At 39.9% G+C, this 12,875-nt stretch overlaps 1 protein-coding gene across 3 annotated transcripts in view; it reads right to left on the bottom strand.

The window, feature by feature from the left end:
• Positions 1–3,126: 3,126 nt before the first annotated feature.
• The window catches only part of tafa2 (TAFA chemokine like family member 2), a 70,915-nt gene continuing 61,166 nt past the window's right edge, over positions 3,127–12,875 (bottom strand). For 2 of the 3 annotated variants that reach the window (XM_017302916.1, XM_017302918.1), the window contains 3 exons: positions 8,604–8,728; positions 7,935–7,992; positions 3,127–3,948 (listed from right to left, as the gene is read on the bottom strand). In XM_017302916.1, coding sequence (XP_017158405.1) covers positions 7,963–7,992; positions 8,604–8,728 — 155 coding nt within the window. In that variant the 3' untranslated portion in view covers positions 3,127–3,948; positions 7,935–7,962. Of the gene's footprint in view, positions 3,952–7,934; positions 7,993–8,603; positions 8,729–12,875 lie in introns of all 3 variants that reach the window. The other variant, XM_017302917.1, reaches the window with a different exon arrangement.

Genomic DNA, 12,875 nt, shown 5'->3' with positions numbered 1-12,875 from the left:
AGGCCCCTCTCCCTCCCCCGGGCCGCCAACAAAATTTCCACGTCTTGACTGGTCCGCGGTAATAAAAAGGTGGACCACTGATTTAGCACATGCTAGTAGCAAACACGAAGGATCAGCACTTTTACTGTTACAGTTACCGTTTGGAAACTACCGTAATCAGTTCTGTTAAATCTAATCTTGACAACTTTTTCTTTTTCATCCGTAATAAATGTGATATTCAATTGACCTGATGACTCAAATTTTGGGTGTCTGCCCCCCTCTGCTGCTGCTGCATCGTTGTGGAAAACCTGGAGCGGCAAAGATATCTGTGGATTATATGTGTATGTTTACTAGTTTAAAAAAATAAAAACTTTGGGGTTGTGGTTTATAGTCCAGTGCGGCTCATAATTGGGAAAATACGGACTATAATCCTTCCTGGATTTTTTCTGTGAAGAACCCAGAGAGGATTATTTATTTCATTAATAGTGTTATTATTTATTTCCTGACTTGTTCTGTGAAGAACCCAGAGAGAGTTATTTGATTGCCTAAATGTAAAAATAATACATTTTTACATTTAGGCACTCCTGCAATCGTCACACTTTTTCTGTTACAAACTGACTCCGGACCCCACCAGAAAAGGGAAAAGTTATGTGGCCCTCACAGGAAAAAGTTTGGGGACCCCTGCAGTAAACAATAAAAAACGGCTAAAATTTGGATAGAAATGGACAAGAGGCCATCTTTAAACAACTCCATTCTCAAAAATGACAGCTGTTTATCCAAATAACATTTTAGGAACATTTAAACCATCTAATTTACATCATAGTTATTTACAGGAGACATTATGATAAAGTACACAGGAAATTGATGGTAGGAGGGTGCGCGCCAGCAGCTATTGTCCTGTATGAAATGAGGACACAACGTGAGAAAGGTTTCCAGGCAGAGCAGTGATGGACAGGAGGAAACTTAAACTCAAGCTCCTCTTCATCCACAAAATTGACTCTGGACTAAAACTTACTTTCTAAAGACAGAAGACTTGAACTGCAGTCAAAGTCATTGCCTGGAGTTAGACTTGCCTTTGAATAACACAAGGGGGTAAAAAAGAAGACTTTGGACATGAGTTACACTCGCTCTCTAAAGACTAAGCCAATGAAGTCTCCATTGGTCTCTGCCAATCTTGGACTAGCAGTCTGAGACAGCTAATCTGGATATATATAGACCTATCTACTGGAGGTTTAGTAGATCCCATTTATGACTTATCCCATTAAACAGACTTTGGTTTCAATTTCAACATGTAGAACTGTTCGAGGTCTGCCAGCTAACCGGCACTGAATCCGTTTTCTCACCTGCAAGACTTGTTCAAACAGAGTGAGAGTTGTGTTGGGGAAGAAGAGAAAACAAGCGGTGCCTGCAGGATTTTCGTCAGATGCCACATTTCCCTCCATCTGACATGAACCTTCTCTTTTCCCAACCAAAGGCATCCCCTAGCTAAATGCTTTCTGTGCTAGTCAAACAGCCACGACGCGGCTTGCCTTGCAATCCAGGATAGTTTGACATTTCCAGGGAGTTGGCATCTGAGTCGATTCAGCTGAGCTGGAGGAATCCCGCTTTAAATCTCTGCTTACTTTCCAGAGAATCAAATGAAGTAAAAGGCAGGCAGTTCTCTCCTTTCTATTTTTTTTTTGTCTTATTAACTCCGTCCTTACGAGACCACATCAAAGACATATCCTCGTCTTACCATATGCTGCATAGTTTCATAATCCAAAGAGACTTTTGTAATTACACAGCCCACCAGGGGAATAAAGCTCATCGATTCTCTGGGAAGAGAAATTTCATTATGCAGACCCGCTGTAAACCACTGATGCTATCAGCATCTTCACTTGTTTCATTTAATCATTTTACACAACAAAAGACAATTTTGGACTCAGCCGAGAGGAATAAATGGTATGGAAATGTGGATGTTAACCGCATTGAACACATTCTTACAGAACTTTACAGGTGGGAGTAAAGCAGAGAATGCGACCCGCCAGGCGTGCGACATGCGGGGAGCGTTTCATCTGATCGCATCATTTCTTTTCTTTTCTTCCCCAGCAGCACACAGACGACTCTGTGACATTTCCGCGTATGCTTGAAATATATACCTAATGAATGTTGCTGTTTCTTTTTTTCCACAGATGTGCCTCGCTTCCAGCAATAGCAAACCCTCTGATGCAATCATCAAGCCATCAACTGGCAAACGAAACACTCTCTCCAGGTGAAGTATTTGTGCATTTCTGCAGGAATAATAAAAACTGCGTCTGCTAGAAGTACTGTGGCATTCTCTCTGATTCCATAGAAAAGCCTTCAGATGTTGAACGTACAGCTACTCATGTCAGGTCCACAACGGCTTCCATCAAGTCCAATTGAGAATCTTTGGCAAGATTCTGTATATGTACATAAATATCCATTAATATCCAAATTAGCTCAAGAGGAAATTCAGAGAAGCTGTGTATGTAGTGACGGCCATGATACACTTTTATGTTTAACTTATTCTGAAGAACAATAACATTGTTGTTATGAGACCAAAGTACCTGACTGAAGACTTTTGTCATCCAGTTTTTGGTGGAAAGAGAAAAACAATAAAGTGCTCTTACTGTGATCTGTACGTCATGCAAGCAAAAAATAATAATAAACCGAAACGAGTCAATGGAATATACTATTCCTTATGCTAATCTTAACTCTGAGGCAAAATAAATGAAACTTTACTCACCATATTGCACTGTTTGAATGCCTTCTAGAGCCTGATGCTGTTTAATAATCATAGAATTGAGCGTTGTCGGGGCCTGGTTGCCACGGTAATGTGTGCGGCTCTCCATTCTTCAGCAACGTTCTCTCCGCTGCTCACGTGGATCACTGAGAAGGTGGAATCCTCTTACATGTCTTGTTGTGATCAGCAGCTGCTCCTCTGGATCCCGCCGGCCATTTTTGGCATTGCTTTGGCGTGGAGAGTAGATCTTTCTTAGATGCATTTTCTGCAATAAAAACAAACATGTGCACCCTCTTCTAAAAGAGAGCGGTGACCTCATGCTGTCTCCTCTGTGCCATGACAGCTCGGTGCTTTTTGGAGGACGAGTTTATTACGCAGACAGTAAAAAGACAAAAGCTTTTAGCTACACAACCATTGTTTATTACTAATGTCATCACTTACACAGACTAAAGAAGTGTCAGCGATAGTCACTTAAAGGTCATTAGCAAATCATACTTTAGTCACTAGTTAGAAACAGTTTGGGAAACACTGTCATCATCCAAATGTTTGTCATTTACATTCATCTTACCAAAGAAACTGAACTTGAAAGCAGCAATACAGTTTGAGGGGGGAAGGCATAGAAACTTGAAGAAGAAGAAATAGATTGTAAATGGATTTAATTCCCTTTAATTCTACGTTTGATCTGTACCTCTCCTGCACCTGGGCTAAGCCCTTGAGTCTTTGAGTATCTGGTTGAGTATTGCATGTCATGGATGGATAGTCATCTTTTTATTTCTTTGAAAATCGTACTAACTATTTGCTCCCCCAAGTTTCCTAATTGCAATTTGTCAGAGGAGAAAGCCGTAGTCGACCGATTAATGTGTTAGTTCGTATCACACACTGATCCGTTGGTCGCCCAATGAAACAGCTGCTGTGTAAGACCACTTGTAAAGGTGGCGCTACTCAAGAAGATGAACATGTAGGCGAAGTTCACTGCAGTATTCCACTACAAGCAGTACGATATCAGAGAACTGGTCCTGCCGTCCAGTAAGGCTAATCATACGGAGTCCTTAAAAAAGGCAGAGCGGGGAGATCGGCACGCCTCACGTTGACGTCCATTAAGTCCATGAGGATTCCTTCAGAAGCCTTAAGATTATCTCTAGTCCAGAATAAAGGATGTCTCTATTTACAGCAAAGTCCTTCGTATTAGTCTTTTATGATCCTCCAGACCATAATGGGGCGTTCACCTGCAACGGGAGAAAACAGAGAGGAACTCAGAACAATGGAAACGACACCAACATTGAGTCATCATAAGCTGCATTTCCATTTCAAATGTGTGCAATGTCAAAAAGACACAATTTTGCAAATAAAAAGGAATTGAAAGTAAAGTCACAAATGTGAATAAGTCATTTAAAATCATTACATTAACAGATATAAACAGTTTCATGAGATATATTTATCATTCTGCCACTCGTCAGATGTAGGCATCTTTCAATCAGGTGTTGCAACGACAATCAAAAGTTGAGCTTGTTATTCCAACGTGTTGAATCCATGGCTCTTCTGTAAAATTGCATAGTACAATTTCCCCAAAACGCTGCACATGTAGCCACTCCCAAGTAGGCGGGGCTTGAGGACATGTGTCCACACCTGATAGGTCATTTTTAGTGACTTGTAACATGCACAAGTGTGTTCACATGTCATTTTTAATTGTATTTCTTCTTTCACAGAAACACAGCAGTTGTGAAATTATTTTTTTAAACACTAGCAGAATATATAAAAAAAAGTTTTGCACATATTTGTAATGGAACGTTAACACTGAATTTAGTTGGATCTGCAGTTTTAACTGCGGCGAAAAATCCATTCCACAAAGTATTGGACTCAGAGGCTGAAAACAAATACCTGCCACACTTTTAAGAAGCTTATTTGAAAAAACACTGAAAAGAATTTAGTTTTTATTATACAAGTATACACTACTTTATTATTTGTCTATCACATAAAATCCCAATAAAATCCATTTATATTTCATAGTTGTGCTGCGAAAAACTATGAAATATAGTTTCATAGTTTTTCACTCAAAGATGATTCTCACTCATCTCTGAGTGAGATGAGATTCGTTGCAAAGTGCGGTCAATGGTCAATCTATTAAAGCAACACAAAATCTCTACAGATGCCTTATATAACAATAAAATACAACTCCTATTTCAAAAAGTGACATGAAAAGAAAATGAGTATTCCTACACAGTAATGTGTGTGTGTACCTATTAGATCCTCTCATTCTGTTTAGCATAAAAGCAGAGTGCTGGGTTTGCATTAACATCTCAGACCCTTCACTCGTAGTTCGGTGCTGTCAGATACTTGGGAAGACCTCCGTTCTCCTTGAGATTAAATTGCCTGTCATGAAGCTCGGTGGCTGACTGGCAGCTCCTCTGCTCCTATAAAAGTACATTCTGGAAAAGACTCTTGAAGAGCACAACGTAACAACCTTCATAACAACGTCCGCTATCTATTCCAGTCGGCTGTCAAAGGACATGTGGGTTTGACGGACCGCGGGAAGCCATCGCCGGACTTGCGAGGCGCTGTTATTGATGGTGAACTTTTGATACGAAACAGACAACTGTGACAACCCGGTTAGATTAATTCTCAAATGGGTTGTTTGACCAAGGCTGAGTGTGTAATGTCATTTAAATCACCTCCAATTAGGGGGGAGGAAACAGGCAAAGAACCATCAGGACGTCGCATTTCGAGGAAAACCAGGGTAATGCAGTTTCCAAGCAGGTACGGCTGCAATAAATTCTCCCCTTCACCGAGTCATTTACATTCTGAGCTGCCATGGTGATTAATGTGGTACTAATTTGGGAATAATTTCGGGTTGAAAAGACAAAGAGCTAAGCTGCTTCTTGTCAGAAGCGAGAATGTCTCCGGAGATCGATCTATAGCCTGTCTCACTTCAAGGAGGAGGGGGATAAAAAATCATTAACGACGTTCTGAGTAAGTGTCTGAAACAAAGCTAAAAATACAGGAAGGAAAAACCAAGTCCTCCCTAGGTGTTAGGTTTGTTTAATTGGTGGATGACAAGTGCTAATTTAACCGTCAAAGCATTCATTTCCATGCGGCGCCTGAAGTGAGCGTGGCTGAGAGATTTAACACAGCAGGTGCGGGGCTTGTGTTTCTGTAATTCAGCTGTGTAATTGGCACACCGCCGCGTCCTTCTCAGCAATATGCTTTGCGTTAGGACTACTATGACTGGGCTTTTCATCATATGGCAAGAATTCACCCGTGAAATCAGCAAAAACACAGCAGAGAGAATGCAGAGCCAACTTTCGGCATTCGTTATGTTTTAGGATTCGGACAAAACCGCAATTTCTGCCACAGGTCAACACTGCTCTTAGAGAAAATGTACCAGTGAGATACTGTTTTTTATCCCCTTTAATCAAACTGTTTGTAATATTTTTAATTAATTTGCTTGATTAAAAAAAGAGTCTAAAAAATAAAAAAACGTAGTCACAATTTTTAAGTGTAAACACAAATCATATAATATAATCAAAATGCCCGCCTATAATATCAAAGGTGAATATAGCTCATTTATTTGTCCTTCTGGGAATAAATTAGTGAGCTATTGTGGTAGAGCGTCTGTGGTTGAATGTTACAACCAGACTCTAGTAAATAAAAAGGAAACGTAGCTTACTGACCAGAGGAAAACAATCAGGAAGTAAACAGGAAAAATAGCCATTATGTCTTCAATTAGTTTTAATTAAAAGACCTAATAGCTAAGATTTTTAGTCAGAATCCTGGCTAAAAAAAGGTAATGTTCAATATCTGAAAAACTGATAATTTGAATGAAACGAGTTCATGTTAGCTAGCTTGTGCTAGCTTATTGCTGTGCTGTTTCCTTGCATGTAAGCAAAAACATTTTCAAAAAGCCTATTTTTTATAAAGTCCAAATTATAGAGATGTTTAATACTTGGTGGACCAACAGGAAACAGTATTTATTATGTCAGCAATTAAATATGGCTTTAACGTTAATTTCACACAGAAGCAGTAAAAATGTATCTTCTTGTTTTAGGGCTAACTTCAAGGTCTATACAATGGTTAATAAAAACAGATTTTAGATGCAGTTGAATCCTATGGTTTCCTTGTAGAATACATTGCATATTTTGCTAAACATCGAACCAAACACTTCAGTTGTTCTCATGATTTCTCAGAACAAACTGCTGCAGCGTTCATAGTGGAAGTAGCTAATAGTCCTTTTTATAGGACATATAACTGACGTAAATAAACATAAGACTTCTAAGGAAATGATGGCACTTGGCGAAATGTAATGTTTCAATTATTGACTGTGTGGTGTCTTGTGTGACTTTGTATTTTTGTGTTTTTACGACATGAAGCACTTTGAACTGCCCTGTTGCTGGAATGTGCTATACAAATAAACTTGACTTCAGGATTTTTAATACTGCATTTGCCTGTGTGTGCTTTCTTTTCTCCCTTTCATCCCTCAAGTTCTAAGCAATACCGACAGCGCAGGTTAAATTTGTCACCTTTGTGGATTTCTGTATTTATCCGTGGAGAAGAAACTCTTCAATCTGTCACCTCTTGCTTCCATTTGAGGCTTCAAACGTAGAAAAATTCCCATCACGTCTGAAATCCGCGCTGCGCCCCAGGCTTTCTAATAGCCAGTCTCTGCTTTGCCAAACACGTGGAATTCGCTGAGTTTTTCCAACGGGGTGTGATTGATACAGACTCATGAAGATGAGTACAGCTGGGGAACCCAGCTCTATGTTGTCGATGTTTTTTTTTTCTTCTTTTTCTCGTTTTTATTATTATTTTCCAAAAGCGCCGCAGAGGTGACAAACAAAGTGTGACCTCCTGCTGTTTCAAGATTTGAGCGAGAGGAGTGTTGTCTCTCTAACCAAGTTCAAAGGTGTGTGACTTGGATGTTGGGGGTAATGACGCAGCTTTGAACAGGTCGCTGTGGTGTGTTTGGATCATGTACCTCCTCTGCTCCCTTATCCCTCTTGTAGCTCCGCTGTTGGGAATTGTGCCTAAATCATACAATCTGACAACGGGGGATCAAAAGTTGCATTAATGATTCATCGTGGGAATTTTCTGTTTTTTTAACATGGCAAGGCTACAGGGAATCTGAACAAGGAGCGTCTTAAGCATGATAAATATAAGGTATGTCAAATATTAGATTAAAAAAGAGAATAATAAGAATAGATGAGGAAAACAAATTCACCTGGGGGTTTGTAGTGGAGCGTCTGACGTTACCAAAGCTGGTCTCTGTCCGCAGAAATCTTTCCAGAGATCCATATAAAATAACAATAAAAGAAACACAAAAGACATGTTTAGTGTTAAAAATAGTCTTGCGAGATTTGATAATAATAGAAATATGTTCCAGGGCATCTGTGGATGCTCTTCAAACCCTGATGACTAAAAGAAAACAATTCCACATATATTTATATATATTCTGAGGTTCGGACCGATCCCAGAATCAATAGCCCAAGGCTCCAGGCTCCCGGCTCCAGGCAGGTGTGGTGCAGGCGGTTTAAATAATTAACTACATGGAGAGAGGCAGAACTGAAGTCTACGGGTAGTCATAACACAGTGAAGGATACAGGCATCATGTTACAATGTTAAAAGCAAGTAACTGGAGTGAGTAATTGGCCAGTTTGGGTGCTGAGAGTGGCCTGAAAGTGCTAAGGAGACATGGCAGCGCATTGATTATTGGACCCCAGGGGTCCGAGCACCGGCTGCAAACACTGGTCTTTAGTTAAAGGCAGAGGCGACGGGAACAGAAGTCACAGCCTGCTGACCTTGACGAGTGGCTACACACTAGATTCAACAGTTCTGATTCTGGCATCAATAAAGAGATAAAAACTGATTTTTTCTCTCTCTCTCTGCTCACCTTGGTGGTTTTAATCTTGTTCCCGGTAGCGCAGCTCCAGCCCTTCAGATCAGGAAGAACTTTGCATTCCTCCCCATCAAGGCACGGATGCATCTGGCACCACCACTTCTGCTCCACTATCGAGGCTGGACATGGCGCAAAAAGAACAAAAAAATGATCCTGTCATTTTAATAATTCAAACCAATATGAAGAAAATCTTGTTGTGTGTTCCATTTCCTTTTAGTAATAATTTTTAAAAGTTAGGTTGGAATTCTGTGGTGTAATGTCGTGTTGGTTTGTTGTTTCATAACCTGGTCATTGCCTTCATTGTTCCACTTCGTTAAAAGTCTCACGTCGCGGACAGTGTGGGCTTTCTCTGGTTCACTAAGATTGCCTCTGCTGAAATTTCTACAGGGTCAATCAGCGAACAGGAGAAGTTGTGAGCGGTGGCGTCGATTTTCTGTGATGTTTTACGTTTTGTAATCTTCCATTTTAAAATGTCAAGAGAGTTTCAAACACCTCTACGAAAAAAATCATCTCCCAACAGCTGAGAGCCCAGACCGTCTGTACGAAGTGAAGCGTAGAACAAGCAACTGGGTGTTTTAGATTCATTACTATTCCTGTATACTCTCAGTTTTTACCCGGAAACAAACTTACTATTTAGGTTTTCATTCTACGACTCCATTGGAAAAGCATGTGGTTAATTTGGACAATAAATATTATGAATTACATAATATACATGTACCACATATTTGATTCATTTTTCATCAAAATGTCTTTGAATATACAAAATTTAATTATGTAAAAGTAAGACATTTAAATGGAGACATAAATGACCCAAACTGTCCCTAATATTTCACAAAAGAGGAAAAAGAAGAAATTTTAAAAAAGAAGTGAAAGGGGCAGAATTATGTCCCTTTCCATGTGGTGAAATAAGTGATTTAAAGATCCCATGTACAGTAGGCCACAAGAAACATTGTGGCCTACTGTACGGAAAAACAAATATCCTTAACTGCTTGATTGCCTGCAATCACCAGCAACTCAAAGAAGTTGGGGTTCAAACCTTTGTTTTTCCCACTGCTTTTACTTTGTTACAATAGTAGTCAGAAGTCCTGCACTCCACCGCATCACGTAAAGCGAGACAAAGCAATTACTAATTACAATCTAAGCAATTTGTGTTGTATCTGAATCTGAAATGCAGTGTTATGACAAAGAGGAAGTAAAGTTTCTCACCACGCTGCCCCAAATGGCACAAAAGGAAATTCAAAGACAAGCTGTTGAGTACAACACTGGTAATGGAATTATTTAGCGGTTAGCGAATGAGTTCAATTTTAGTTTGGATTTAATATTTTTAACCATTGTGAAAAACATGTAGTCTGAAACCATAATACTCTTTTATTTCATGAGCTGGAACATGTAGAGGCGGTGGGTGTTTAGAATTGCCATCTTGTCATTTCGTGCGTTTCAAACACATTTCCACCTGTGACACAAGGAGCCTTAAAGGTGGAATCTCTTCAGATCATCAAAGAAGCTCCCATCAAGCCATGTCACAGTCTGACAGCCTTCTTAGGTAAGTGATGTAAGATTTGCTTTTTCTCTGGTAACACATCTATTCTGAATATGCAAACAAGTCTCAGCCTCAATATGATGTGTCAGGGTAGGGAAGTGATAGCAGATGCATCTTCAGTCGGCTGCAGTCAGAACACCTCTTCACTCGCCTCCTAAACAAACAGCACAGAGCAGATGTACTGCAGTGTACAGCACGATCTGGCATATTACAGGGGTCATTATCCATGTTTGACAGCCCCCCCCCCAGCAGCGTTTATGCTTTTCATAATGAAGAGGGGGTTTTTTATGATCCAAACACAATGCATGCCTCGCAATGGTAAACTGCAAAGAATGAAGGCTTTATGACGGGAGGAAATCAATTTGTGGAACACAAACGTGTAAAAAGAGCGTCGGGTCAACTCCAAGCAGAAGGAGTTGCTATTAAAAAAAAGCCACAAAGGTTTTTACAACAAAATGAAATGGGAGTATTGATGATCAAACAAAGTGGAGAGAGTATATTTCACTTAGAGTTAATAGGGCTTTAAAACATGACGACGGCTCAGACAGGACACATAACCTGATTCAAGTCCTGGAATCTTTTAGTTGTCCTTCACTTCATATTTTTTATTTCATGTTAGTTTGAAACTCATGAGCTTTGAAAAAAGAAAAAAACTATCAACTTCTTATGTAAGGTTTTAGAAATACGTTAAGTTTGAATCAAAAAATAATTTAGTGCATGTGCCAGTGGGGATTTGTGTTCAAACCGTGTAGTTCTGCCAAGAAGAAGAACACTGTAGCCAATTCAGAAGCCAAAAACAGCAGACAGCAGAGAGCCTAAAAGCACAAAACTGGAAACCAAACCTGAAAGCTCTGACTAATGATCAACATGTGGGTTTCTAAACAGTCTTACCACAAGCTTTACTAATATAACCCTCGCATATTGAAGCCTGTAGAACATTTTAGAGCAATTTTTAGCCCGTTGGCTTGTTGCTTACACACTTGCGCATGTACTTAGGAGCAGCACTGTTTTCAGGTGGAAAATCTAAGAAATTAGAGTGGGAAGATGTATAAATCACAGAAAACACTTATTTTTAATGCCATGAGGATAGATTTTTAAAAAAAAAACTATATTCATCTACAGAGTGAAGGGGGAAAAAACTTACCATGACAGTCACTCCAGTCATGGGAAAAACAAAGTACAGTTGAAATACAGCAGAAAAGTACCAGAGACTACTGGAGATCAGATGACGAGGCGTCATAATGGTAAGCTAATGTACCCATAATCGCTTTATGAATGTCCTGTGTTTTGCAAAAACTGGACCATAATTCCTGTTCAGTTATGTAAGAGAGTGATTAAAACACAGAAAACCACTTGTTTAAAGTTCTTACTGACTCTACAAGTCTAAACTACGGGCTGCATGTAGTTTTTTTCTCATGTCTCCACTGATTTTTTTTTTCTCCCCATGACGGCCTTTTCATTTGCTCCATCCTAAAATTCCCAGACGCAAGTTTTCTTAGAAGTCTGGAGGTTCATTTATCTTCATATGAAGAGGAGCTTGTCTCACACGAAGAGGAGCTAAAGGTAATCCCTGGTCGTAGAGGAAAGAATAATTAAAAGGTTAAGTGCTTATCATTTTTTTCTCTCCCTGAGATCAACGGAGGGGCTTTAAACTGAGACTGGTGGCTCACAGCTCTAATTTGCAGAAAATGTCAATACTAAAATGTCAGGGAATAGGTCAAACCCGAGCTATCCGGAGTTTCGCCAGAAAGCAACGCTTTTCAGACCAAAGTGAAGCTGCCACCTTGGCACAGTCTGGGAGTCTGGCATATTAGCATGCTAAGAGACCCTCTGGGTCACTGACTCATTCAGGCCTAATAAAGCCTTCAGGAGAACCTTTCTAGAGCTTCTGGATTCAACTCGAACATTACTTTGTGTAGTCTTACTCATTTTAATCGATCAAGCTAAAAGAAAAAAGTAAAAACAAAATACCTTTCAGGTTGTTTTCACACCTGGTAGGTAGACTTGGTTCGACTTTGAGCTAAAATTGCAACATTTGTTTCATTTTCAGGTGCTGGGGTTCTCTTTCACACTGCACTGTGTCAAATGAACCAAATCCTTGAAAAGCCCGTTGACATCCTCACCTGTGGGGGCGCTGCCCCAAGAGTCACTGAAGAAAATGACACAAAAACCTCTGAAGAAGACACTGAGCACAATGTCCTTCTTCGTGAAACAGGAACGGCAGAGTGGAGTCAGATTTTAGCTGCTGTAGGATTTGTCTTTTGTCTTTGGCAAAAGACAAAAGACTTCGCTAACACTAGACTTGCATGTTTGTTTTGGTTGTATTTACCCAGAATGCCCTGCGCTACAGTTCGTTTCTGCTTAGCGTTCACATATGTATTTGAACCACATCAGAGTTTATATCAACTGAACTGAGACCTAGTTTTGCAGGTCACATATTTGGTCCACATCCGAGTTTGATTGCGCAGTCACACCTCCCCAAACGAACCAGACTTACTAGGCAAATAAAGGTGTTGCGGACTGAACAGGACTGGTATGAATGAATACAGAGTGTCCTTGAATCCTTAAGAAAGCTTAAGTTCTGTCAGGCAAAAGTTTGAGTCATGCACTAACATCTTCATTTCATTCTGTCGCTAGGCGGCTGAGGCTACTGGTAACTAAAGGCTAATATATCCTTGGTAGCTAGCTCTTTGTGTCCATCATGGTGTCCACCCTATATATATATA

The sequence above is a fragment of the Poecilia reticulata genome, linkage group LG23, assembly GCF_000633615.1.
Source record: "Poecilia reticulata strain Guanapo linkage group LG23, Guppy_female_1.0+MT, whole genome shotgun sequence".
In the NCBI taxonomy this organism is placed as follows: Eukaryota; Metazoa; Chordata; class Actinopteri; order Cyprinodontiformes; family Poeciliidae; genus Poecilia; species Poecilia reticulata.
This window is presented reverse-complemented; position numbering and strand designations above follow the sequence as displayed.